The 12,405-nt window shown below is 36.7% G+C and overlaps 2 protein-coding genes across 3 annotated transcripts; one reads left to right on the top strand and one right to left on the bottom strand.

The window, feature by feature from the left end:
* The first annotated feature begins 773 nt into the window (after nt 1–773).
* On the top strand, nt 774–11,730 carry LOC116032661. Of its 2 annotated transcripts, XM_031275333.1 has the most exons (6): nt 774–1,030; nt 1,131–1,256; nt 1,427–1,501; nt 2,015–2,635; nt 3,367–3,682; nt 11,534–11,730. In XM_031275333.1, exons 1-5 carry the CDS (start codon nt 857–859, stop codon nt 3,634–3,636), a joined length of 1,266 nt encoding a protein of 421 aa, XP_031131193.1. In that variant the 5' UTR covers nt 774–856; the 3' UTR covers nt 3,637–3,682; nt 11,534–11,730. The 2 variants fall into 2 exon arrangements, with proteins under 2 accessions (XP_031131193.1, XP_031131192.1); XM_031275332.1 differs by lacking the exon at nt 11,534–11,730 and having other exon boundaries at nt 3,367–3,993.
* LOC116033282 (proline-rich protein 36-like) lies at nt 10,289–10,795 on the bottom strand. Its single transcript, XM_031276035.1, has one exon. It carries the CDS (start codon nt 10,793–10,795, stop codon nt 10,289–10,291), a length of 507 nt encoding a protein of 168 aa, XP_031131895.1.
* Nucleotides 11,731–12,405: the final 675 nt, after the last annotated feature.

Genomic DNA, 12,405 nt, shown 5'->3' with positions numbered 1-12,405 from the left:
TACAACTTGGACCTTGTTTCTTAGTATTAGACTTCTTCCTTGGATTATGCTACATAAAACTTAATAGGTTAGAACTAGAATTGAAGATAGGAAACAAACTTAATACCTGTCTGTTGCTCACTGTCGGGTTAAGTGGACACTTTCTACGGTTATGACCTTCTTTCTTGCATAAAGTACAATGAATTTTGACATGGACACGGTTGAGATGCTGACATAAAAGTTAATAGGTTAGAATTAGAATTTAAGATAGGAAACAAACAAACTTATTACATTTTTTACCTAGTCATCCTTGTTGATCACATGGTACTTTTCCCCTCCAGATTTTTTTCTGGTCTCATAGGATCCAACCTCTAACACAAGTACATTATTATAACTCATAAGATACATTATTCTAAAACATAATGTACATTATTCTAAAGCATAATGTACATTATTCTAAAGTATAATGCACGTTATTCTAACTCATAAAGTACATTATCTTATTCTAAAAGTTTAATTATTCGAAAACATAATATACATTATTCTAACTTATAAAATTCAACGATATCGTTTTGAACCGTGTTCCACACCGCTATATATACCAATAATTTGCCATAGCCAAAGGTACCTGCCTGGAGTAACTGCACTTTTAAGTTGTGTCCTATTTTTTCTTCAAAAAGAAAAAAGTTGTGTCGCATGGCGCCAGGTAGATATCTGTAACTAGCTACGTGGGTATCCCCTTGATAATAAAAAAAAAAAGTTGTGTCCTATTTGATTCAAACCGCTAATCTTTGTTGCATATAAACTTTCACATTCACTCGGAAAACCAAAAAACCTCTCATTTCTTCACTAAATTCTCCTGTCAAATCAAAGATCGATGAATCGCCACAGGGTCCAATTGCTCTCACCTCCGCCTCCACTACAGTCGCCTACCTCGTCGCCGTCTATCGCAGCTCTTCGCTCCAAATTCTCGCGGATTGCATCTCAACACGAGCAACTCAAAATCGCTTTCAACCACCTCAACTTTCAGATTAGAACTGGTTTGCATGAAGTATGATTGTTCTAGTTGAATTTAACTACCTGCTTTCTTCGTTCAGTTATCGCAAATTTGAAATTTCATGTCATTAAAGTGCGATTTTTGTTTTTTAAAGGCCGAGGATGTGTTTGCGTCTCTGGCGATTCCATTGATGAAACTTGTTGGCTTGAAGACAGTCGAGATGGCCGAAGAGGGAAAATTCAGCACTATTATAATTGATAATTCTAGTTCTTATGCTCAAGTAATTAACATTTCTAAATTTATCTCAAATACTGTGTGTTATTTGTGCTTAAATAATCGAAAAGTATGTACCATTGTTATCATTAAAATTTCTGTAACATCTAGTCTAGGATGTTACTGTCTTACGCTCTTACTTAGTGCATTTCTTATTTTCGTGTTTTTTTTTAAAAGAGAAATGAGATTGGATCAGAAACAGTTGCAAGATCAGATGGAGCATATAAGATTCCCAATACTGGTAAATTTGAGGTAAAATTTGAAGCTCTTAGACAAGTTGAGCTTATTATTGCACAAACAAGTGTGTCTATGCTATATATATCACATTCTGAGTCTACAACCAAAACACAAGCTTTCCCAGAGTTGCAACTGCATTTTAGCACTGATACTAGTAATGTGTTTGATTTCTACAAGATTTTGAATGAATAAATGGTCCACTTATTACTGTAATTATAAAGTAAACTCAGCACTCAGATAAATAAAATACAGAGTATTTCTCTGGCTTGAGATAGTACTCCATACCTATCTTTTTCCGAGGTGGTCTTGTTTGGTTTTAGGGATGTTGGTCATAAGACTCATAACTCATAATTCATTATTCATTATTCTTTGAGGTCAAATTAAACTTGTTTATTATTTAAGCTGCTTTTATTCTGAGCAATTGGCTACCAAAATGCTTCTGCAAGTTTAACAAATGTTTGCATGTGTGTGTGTGTGTGTGTATAAGCTGCTTTCACCCTCAAATGGTTCTTGTCTTTCAAATTGCAGGAAGAAAACTATACAGCCAAAGCCATAACAGTTGGCAAAGAGTTGATGCTGAAACAAAAAATGCAACTAATGCAATTGGTCCACTTGCTCAGACAAGTTGAAGCCCAAGTCAAATCTAGCCACAATGATATCCTTCTGACCTTTAATGACAATAGGGCCTCCATACAAAAAATTTTCCAGAAAGCAGTTGCATGTGTTTCTGCCGTTCATGAAGAGAACAATGCCACCAGTTTTCTCGTGCTTAATCTTCTTAAGTATATATTTGAACATGTTGGTGCCGCACTTGGTTCGGTACTACATGGAGTTGAAGTCTTCATGCATGACCTAACATCAAATATGTGTAATCCTATGGTAGAGTATGCCAAGGGTCTAAAAGCTGAAGTGACTTCTGGATCATGCCTTCGCCTATTAACCACAGTGGAAGAGATGGGAGGAGTAATGAGAACAAGGAGACTTGAATTGGAGGAAGCAAGAAAGAAAATGAGGGTAGCAGAAGAGAGTAGACTTGTGGCATTGAGCAAGTTGAAGGAATCAGAAGAATTTGTCAGAAAAATGAGCACACTCCGTTCTTTCCTTTCAGAATCCAATAAAGCATCTGAGGAATATCCTTCACAACAAAAGGCATGTTTCATACTCAATGATTTGATCTGAGCAATTATTCTTGTTTTTATTACCTATGATAAGTTGATAACTTCCTCTATACGAGTGTTGCTCATGCAACTATGCAAGATGTTTCCAGGAAACCTAGTGGGTGCCAACATTCATCTCCTTTCTAATATTTAAATTCTTAGTCAAACAAAACTATGAAATATGGAAAAATAGAACATTTTAGGCTATGTAGCCTCGTTGGATATAACTGTCAGATGAAACAACTTTGCCTTTGTGAAATCGACTACTGTCAAGACATGCTTTGGTTAATTCAAATGTTAATTAGAAGCTTACCTCGATGACCTTGCGCATGTCGTGAATTTGCGCAGAGTGATGGAACCAGCTTAAGAGGCGGTTCCACTGGGGTCCCCCCCTCCTGTCTGATTTAAAAAAAAAATGTTAATTAGAAGCTAGAATTTCATCATTGAAGTTGCTGGACATTAGTAATAGCTATTTGAAGTTGACACCTTAACACATTACTTTCATTTCTGTCTAAAACATGCCTCTGAATGCTATGCTAGTATGCTATGATTCATCTCCCAGTATGTCTTGCAGTACTATCACATTCAGAATTTTCAAATCCATTATTGTATTTCAAAAGTCACTATGAACTCTGCCTCTTCAAGTTGATGCATCTGGTCCAATGAGTCCCGTAAGCTCCTGCCTTTTATATGTTTCAGTGAATTAATGGTTTTCTTCTAAAGCTTGCATGTCTTGAAGACTGCCAAGGTAAAGATGAGAAGCTGCTGTGGGAACTACTTAAAAAGAAAAGGAAATACAAAGCACCAATGTCTCCACTTGGAGCCATAGGGATTTTTGACATGAGATGCAGTGGCAGAAATCTTAAATCAATGAGGGTGAGGCCATCAATTCATACCAGGAGAACCTCAGAAATGCTGAGTCCTCAAACTCCATGTATGGTTCCTTTGATCCCATTGGACTCCTCACCTTCCATGCCAAGGAAAAATTTATAACGTAATCAGACGACATCCTTGTTCCCGACTTCATTTGAAAGAGTAGGTGCGCAACTTGTTATCTTATCATTTTCATTTCTCTTTTTACATAGTTGTTGCATATAGACAGTATATAAATAAGTATGTTCTGAACTTGTGCTGTTTGATTAAGTACCAATATCAACAACAGTGCACACAAATATTCCAGCACCTTTTTCCAAATGGGAGAATTCCTTAGGAAGGGAAGTGATCATGGTGAGATTTGAACCTGGATTCCTCTTTTAAAAAACCACAACTTTTGTAATTGGGGTTTGTTAAAGATGAACAATAGCATTCAAATCTCAGGATGACCATTTCCTGAGGTAAAAGAACTAGAAAGGGAATGATTAAAATATTAAGTATGTGGAGATCAGCATATAAATCCTATCATCATCATCATTTCCTGCATATATATGATGAAGAGACGAATATTTTTGTTTCAAAATGGTGGTGATCATGGTGACATTTAAACATTCATTTTCTCTAGAAAGCCTCAATTTCATGATTTATATGTACTAAGAATGAAAGTTAGGGATTCAAATCTCACAATCATCATTTCCCAAACCAAAAGGAAACAAAAACTCTCTTTTAGAAAGGGAAGGATTATATGAAGGTTTGAAGTTTAGCACAGGCTTTTAAAAAGCCTCTTATCTTTAGGCATTTCTTTATACGTTTTCATTATGTGTTTTCTTTCTATCTGCATTAGTTTAGGGATTTCTATCTCCTTGTTTTCTTTCTTCACCAATCTTAGAGCTTGAGTTGTTAAAAAATGCCTTTTCTTCTCTCATTCATCATTTGTGCCATACACTAAAACGCTCACTTCCATAGTTCCATTGTTGCAATATTTGAATCTTGGGAAATAGTCACATCATTAGTGGAATCAAATGGCCTCTAGAGATAAATATGATAGTGCCAAAACTAAACGCAATTCGAGAATACATACAACAAACCAAACCAGTAATAAACATGGAAACAAACACTACATGAATACCAAAATTGAGCATCCTTGAAAATTAAACATGGCGTACACTTGGACTATCTAGCCATTGAAAATAAACACAACACTAGAAACCAACTTCTTGTTCAATACTGGTAGTGATGGTATTAATTAAACTAGGAATGATTTAATTAGCAACAAGAAATGAAGCTAATTATAGAAATGAGAGAAGGATTGTTTTAGTATTGATTGTTTGTAATAGGGAGTTAGGGACAATGTGATGTCCCCTTGAGGACAACAAATAAAACATACTCCCTCTATCGCATTTTATCTATCTTACTTACTATTGTCAAATCAAATCTTTCTCTTTTTTGCTTTTTTTTTTATTAGCATTTTTTAAAAATAATTTTTAAATTTGCTTTTTGTGTGTGTGTGTGTGTGTGTATGTTTAATACTACGTAGTACTTTTAATGTAGTTTCTAAACATATAAAATTTTAAATATTAATTCTAAACATAATATTATGAAAAATTAAATTGTAAATAACTTTAGTTAAGTCTCGTTAACTGAACTCGACACATTATTATTATTATTATTGTTGTTGTTGTTGTTGTTGTTGTTGTTGTTATTGTTATTATTATTTTTCATCTAACCAAACAACATTTACCTCCACTTTTAGAAAAACATTTTTCATGGAAAATATTTTCCATCCAACCAAACACCCCCTTAGAGCATCTACATCAGGGGTGATAGTGGAGTTTTTAGAACAGTAGTGAGTGACTTGGATGTGAGAAAAGGTAGGAGAGAGAATGATTTGTTTCTTATGCAAATTGGGGAGATTGGAACAGTAAACGAAAGTTGCGGACTCCAAAGCTAGTTGCAGCCAATGCGCTCGCCATCTCCACGGCCGGAGAAGTCGACCAGCCTTCTCCGCTCGGACATGATCGGCGCTAATGGTTAGGTTTGATTTGGTCACAGGAAATTGATCGGAAGCTCGCTGAAATTTTGATTGACCTGCAATTACAGGTCACAAATGAGTTAAAGGGTTTATTTGTTCTAAAATAACAAGTTAAAGGGTCTAATTGGAGCTTTTTGAAGTTGGAGGGCCTAATTGCACAATGCACTATAGTTCGAAGGTCTTTTTTTTTTAAACAATAGTTTGAAGGTCTATTTGACCATTATCCCTATTTTTTTTTAAAAAAAAAAATTAGATTTCTTTTTTATTTTTTTTCTCCTCCTATTTTCTCTTTCCTAATCACACTTACAAAAACTTCTAAAAAATCGCAAAATAACTCCATTGATAAGGATGCTCTTATCAATGGAGTTTTTTCGCGGTTTTTAAAGAGTTTTTGTAAGTGTGATTAGGAAAGAGAAAATGAGAGGAGAAGAAAAAAAAACAAATACAATTAAAAAAAAAAAAATAAATAAAACTATTGTGTCAGGCGCGCCTGACACGCCCAGTGGGCGCGTGGGTGGCTGCTGTGCGCGATACACGCACAGCAGCCAATGTTAAAAAAAAATTACTTTGCCCCTTTAGTGTAGAATGAACCGGTACTTGCAGAAGCTTTCATTTTCTTCTCTCTCTTCTTCTCTCTCCATGCTATCTGGCAAATGTCTGACAATAACCAATGAAATATCCATTGATATGGATGCCCTTAGTCTTTCTTTTTTAGAACATTTCCTTTTGGTCATAGTATTATTGTGACATGACCATTTTTCGTCATCCGTCAACAAAACCGTTGAAATGTTGTTAATTACAAGAACAATTTGCTCATTTTTATATAAAATGGGTTGACCCGTTATATTTTTATTTTTATTTTTTGAAAATAATTCATAATTGAGGACTTAAATGTTTTTGTATTTTACAAAATTTAAACAATTTTGTTGATGGATGACTAAAAATGATCATGATACAATAATAGTAAGATTAAAGAAGGAAGTTTTGAAACCAAAAAAAAAAAAAACTAAAAGTAAATTATCATCTGTAAATTTAAGACAAAAATGACATTAACTCTTATTATTATTATTATTATTATTATTATTATTATTATTTTGGGGGAGGGGGTTTGGATGTACACGAGTGATGAGCATGATGATCTTTTTGCGGTGCCTAATTAAAGAAAAAAAAAAGGTAAAAGAAAGTAAGAAACATTCAAAAAGTAATCGTTGCCACCATGATATAATGACCGACCAATCAATGGCTTGTTCTCACTGTTGCACGTGAGTAGGAAAATAATTATTCTACTTTGGAAGTATATAATTACGTGTCGTTTATTGCTTGAGTGAAAAGAAATGAATCAAGAGAGAAGAATGGATTATTAATATTTAAACTAATGATCAACGCTATATCAGAAAGTAAAATAAGAATATATGTAGAATAACTTATATGATTATATGAGTGTATCACGTAGTAAAATTTTACAACTTGTTATGATAGATGGTTGTTTTCAAAGGACTAGACTCATCATGAAATAGGATAGTTCGGGAAAAAGCGATGAAAGATAGGTAATAATAGACTTATATAGTATATATTAGCAAATAACCTGGAGGGTGTGATAGAGTGGAAGAGATTCATTCATCCTTAACCAAAGGTCAAATGATTCGATCATTGGCTTTGGGTATGGAGCAGCCTTACCCACCCAATAGAGGTGCTTACAATCCAGCGAGGGGTTACACCAACATGTAATACTTATACCATGGACTCGAGTCCACCTTTCCATCACAATTTACATACTGAATATTCAAATTTTGAACATTCAGTATGTGAATTGTGTATTTTAGACCGGGTTTAACTTGCAAGGTGGACCCGAGTCCACAGAATAATTTGCCCACATTGTCGGACGAGAGAGTACTCAGGAAGATTATCTTGAAGACTAATTTGTTGGTCCCGAGGGGATGGGGTACAAGTCTAGAGAGAGAGAGAGAGGGGGGGGGGGTGAATAAACTTATATAGATTTTTTAAATCTTTATCGACCTCTCGTGAGTAGCAAACTTAGGATGTTTAAGTCTAACTTCTCACCAGTTGAAGATAGAGTTTTGTACGCAGCGGAAATGTTATCCCCTTTTAAATTAGCACGAGGTTTGATCTATCGAGAAGTAGATCGTTAATACTATGCGACGCGAGAGGTAAGATAGATAGCGAGAAATAGAAGCAGAAAGTAAATGCGAGAGAGATTTTTAAGTGGTTCGGCCAACACTGCCTACTTCCACTCTTCTTCTAGAAACTCCCTAGAAGGATTGCACTAACTTCCCTTTAGTACAATATCGAGCGCTTGTGCTTTGATCATCAAGCCCGCCTCAAGCCTCAGGTTTTTCACTCGCTTCTTGTTACTCCGCATGTCCCGGGTTTTTCGCAAGACAGCCTCCAGCTACTCCGTCTCTTCTTACTTTCTCCAAAGTAAGGTGGTTGTGTTGATCACGGTTGATCTACAATCTCCAATTTGATCAGTGGCTTGCTGTTGAATTGACCTTTGCAAAAATAGCCTCGATCACTGTCTGGATATGTATGTCGTTAAGCCTTTGTAACTTTCTCAATCACTGGATGTGTTTTCTCGCACTTGTGAATATCTAGAAGATATTTTCAATTTGGCACTTTACTTCTGATTGCACTTTCAATAAGATCTCAATCACGTATGTTCACCTCTTAAAGATGTGTTCTTTTTTCTTGTCTTTAAGTGCCTTTTATAGAGAGTTTAGAATAATTCCGTTGGAGGAAAAATTATTCCGTTGTAAACTTGTTCCCACGCTGATCATGGGACTTGATCATGTTTCATGGAGTGGTGGCTTTGTAACTTGAGCCATTTGTCTTGTAGTGAATATTCCAAGCTTCACGTTCTTGATTCTGGAGTCCACTAATCTTCTCTTCGTTATGGCCTATTAAAATAATCCCATGCTTCCTTGTCATAGGCCACCTTGCCGATCACAAAGTTCCTTTTGACCGTTTGATGTGGAAATCTAACATGGATTTCCACTTTGAGACACTTTGAACATGCAATTTGAATTCCCATGTTCTGATGCACTTCCTTTCCTTAGTGTCTTTGAATATTTTAACTCCATGATATTCTTCTTCTCCAAACTTTATTTAAGTAACCAAGTCGATGTCTCGGGTTCCTTTTGACCTCTCGAGTATTTCTGATCTCTCGAGCGCCTGTTGATGTCTCGCGCTGGATTGATGTCTCGAGACTTAGTTGATGTCTCGCAGACCCTTATTCCTCCTGCGTTCTTGATCGATGTCTCGTGCTGTCTTCTAGTTGATCCACTTTAAAACTTACATCACGAAACTCTTAAGTGTTCATCCAAGCTTACTTTAAGCTTAAATATTCTCCGGATTAACTTCATTTGTCTGGTTATATTCGTGCTCTTAGTTCCCTTAGCGAACTTTACAACGTTGAGCTATTTACTGAGACTTATTAGGGTTTTTTCTACAACATTTGGTATCATTAAAACTATTATAACAACTTGTTCCTAACATAATTCATGATGTCTTAAGGGGAGCTTGAGTCCCCTATTTATCGTGTTTGAGATCCTGAGTTTATTATTTGATCGATGAATGGATTTGGTTTCCTTGTTTTCTCTGATCTCACCACCTCACCACACACGTGTTGAGCCCTCTTCATGCCACGCACACCTGTCCCCCCACCTCCTTCCTTGTGGACCATTGGCCACTCTACGACCAGGAAGCCACATTCGTGGCCACCCAATCTCATCTAAGCCCATCTCTACCCTGACCAGCCTTGCATGGCAACGTTCTGCCATGCCCTGGCTATAAGGTGACACGTTGGCTATAGTGATGGGTGGGAGCTTCATCTCCCCTACCCAATCATTATTGTGTAGACCATACTATCAAATAACGTACATTTAGTATAAAAATAATGTACTTTTAGTATATTAAATGTACATTGTATTAAGGAGATGTACATTATTTGTGTACTGAATGTACATGATATAATATAATATACATTCAGTACACAAATAATGTACATTTAGTATATTAAAAATGTGTTTTTGTTATGATCCATACAACACTATGTGGACCATGGCCTACGCAATAATTTGCCTCCCCTACCTCTTCCATGTTGCACTCAAGCCCTCTTTAATTTCTTGGCACTTTCTCCCCCAAGTAACCCTCACCCTACTCAATCGACCAGTCAAGCCCCATAGGTTAAAGCCTTAGCTTGGGCGGCCCATCAATAAATTTTTATTTATGGGATTTAATGTGTGAATTTATAGTATAAATTTTTATTGATGAATTGAATATAATCAAATTTATAACATTTTTATAACTAGAGTTTGGTGTTTGTATTTTGGTATATGTATTACTAGTTGTGAACTTAATCATGCATATACATTGCAAAATGAAAACGTTCTTATGAACTTTATGGTCTAATATAATGGTATAGGTTTGAGTTGTTTTATGGTCTAATATAATGGTATAGGTTTGAGTTGTACAACTAGTAATACATATACCAAAAATTATGAATTACTAGTATGGGAGTTTTTAAATGTAAATTTTAAAAATTATGAGAATTTTACAATACTATATTTGATAATTATATAATGTTGTATGTTAAAATGATATAATCCTAAAGTAATGGCCAATGACTTTGATGGGGCCATGGGACCCGGGGGCCCATTTTATTGGACTAAGTCTTGGCTTAGGGGTGGTGAAGGAAAGAGGTTGGGCTCAAATCTTGTTGGGCTAGGGAGGCATCTGGCGTGGAGGAAAGCAAGTAGGAGCCCAAGAGGGAGCCTGCGGCGGTTGAACTGGGTGGAGCCTGTGGCGGTTAAACCGGGTGGAGCCTGTGGCGGTTGAACTGGGTAGAGCCTGTGGTTTGCGGTCGAACCAAGTGGAGCCTGTGGCGGTTGAACTGGGTGGAGCTTGTGGCGGTTGAACCGGGTGGAGCCTGTAACGGTTACCGGGTGGAGCCTGTGGCGGTTGAACTAGGTGGAGCCTATGGCGATTGAATCGGGTGGAGCCTATGGCGATTGAACCGAGTGGAGCCTGTGGCGACGGTTGAACGGGATGGAGCCTGTGGTGGTTCAACCAGGTAGAGCCTGTGGCGGTTGAACCGGGTGGACCCGAAGGTGGTTGGACTAGACGGGGTGTGTGGTGGTTGGGTTGAAGATGGCAGGGTTGTTTGCGGTGAAGGGGGACAGTGGCGGAGGCCCGAGCGAAGGCGAAGAGGTTAGGCGGCTGATGTGGCATCGTGGTCAAAGGGGTGTCGGCACATGGCGCCTTGCGCGTGCAGAGCGGGTTGGCTGGACGTGCATGAGGTAGGACATGGGGTAAGGGGTGTGTGGTTGGTCAAGGGGGAGCGGAGGTAGGGGGTACGTGGTTGGTGGAGGAAAAACCCCGCCTTGCGTTCAACAAGTGGATGGTGAAGATTGAGTGTGCGGTAGTATAAACAGACGGGCTTACGGTCTATTTAGGAGACCAATCAAGTCATGAAGACTTCTCCAGTCTAGTGGTCCAGGTCTTGTCCGCCGCGTGGCAGAGACAGTGGTCAATCCCCAACAAGGTTCTTTAGTTATCTGTTGGCTTTATTTATTAGCTAGTCCTTAAGATCATTACTTATTATATTTATTCCCCAATCCTTCACCTATTAGTTTATTTATCATTTGGATTGTCATTTTTGGGCCGCTATTTCTTGGGCTTTGTACGTGCCCCGTTTGGCCTCACACCCCACTTAATAACATTATTATTTCCCTATTTTGCTTAATATTCTTTATATCCGGTTTATGGTGGACCCAATCCCAATAAAATCATCAGACTTTGTGGTCTAGCTAGTGGCATAAGGTGGCTCTCCCAATCGGGAGGTCATGGGTTTGAGCCTCAATGAGGGTGATATTGACTCTTTGGGCTTTGTGATGTAAATATATTTAATTTTTTAATAAGTTGGGTAGATATCAAAACATACTAATTAATTTTTATTTTTAATATAAGGTATTGCCGCAAAAAAGGTGAATGCGTGGGTGGAACGTGATTTTTATACCTGAAGGTCACTAATTTAAACTTTGGTAACATCTTTCTAGTGCATTTTACATCTCTTGTGTAATTTTCAGGCTATTACAAAAGAGAGAGAGATTTACTTAATACACACCATTAAATAGTGATTGTGAATTTTTCTCATTGCCAAAAAAAAAATCCTAAAAATTATACGGAGTATATTGTAACACAAAATTTACTATATCCTTGAAAAATAAAACTACATGTATTCTCAGTTTTTACTCAATTATTTATTCCTTACTCACATGCTCTAATTAATCTAAAACAGAAAGTGTGCTATAATTTTTATTATTTTCTCTCTCTAATAAAATGCGAATATATGATGAGAATTTTACGCCAGTCCAATAATTCGCCCACCGCGGTTTCAATTTAAAATACTATGAAATCAAAATTGAAACCTTATGAGTTTCGATTCTAATAGTACATGATTTGATTGGAACTGAATCGAGGTCATTTCTGAATTCACTTACCAACTTTTATTATTGAGGCACACATTTAAGAGATGTGACAGTTCCATGGTGGCGTAGGACTATATTTTTCTTAACTGGGTTAGGCACTGCCAGTCTGTCATGGTAGTCCATTTCTTGATATAACTTTGAATTAACTGTGTAATGTGTAGTATTGATTTACGTACGTGAAATAATTTTTTACTTTTTCTTTTTATAGCTGTCTCGATCAAAATTTACAACTTTACAACTTAAATGGCAACTTTAAAAGATTATAATTAAAATTTGTATATTTATTATTAGACCACAAAATTTTTAGTGAGCAAAATTATTTTAAAATATAACATATTGTCTATTAGACCA

The sequence above is a fragment of the Ipomoea triloba genome, chromosome 10 (assembly GCF_003576645.1).
Source record: "Ipomoea triloba cultivar NCNSP0323 chromosome 10, ASM357664v1".
Taxonomy (NCBI): Eukaryota; Viridiplantae; Streptophyta; class Magnoliopsida; order Solanales; family Convolvulaceae; genus Ipomoea; species Ipomoea triloba.
The sequence above is the reverse complement of the archived record's forward strand: the minus strand, read 5'-3'. Positions and strand labels throughout refer to the sequence as shown.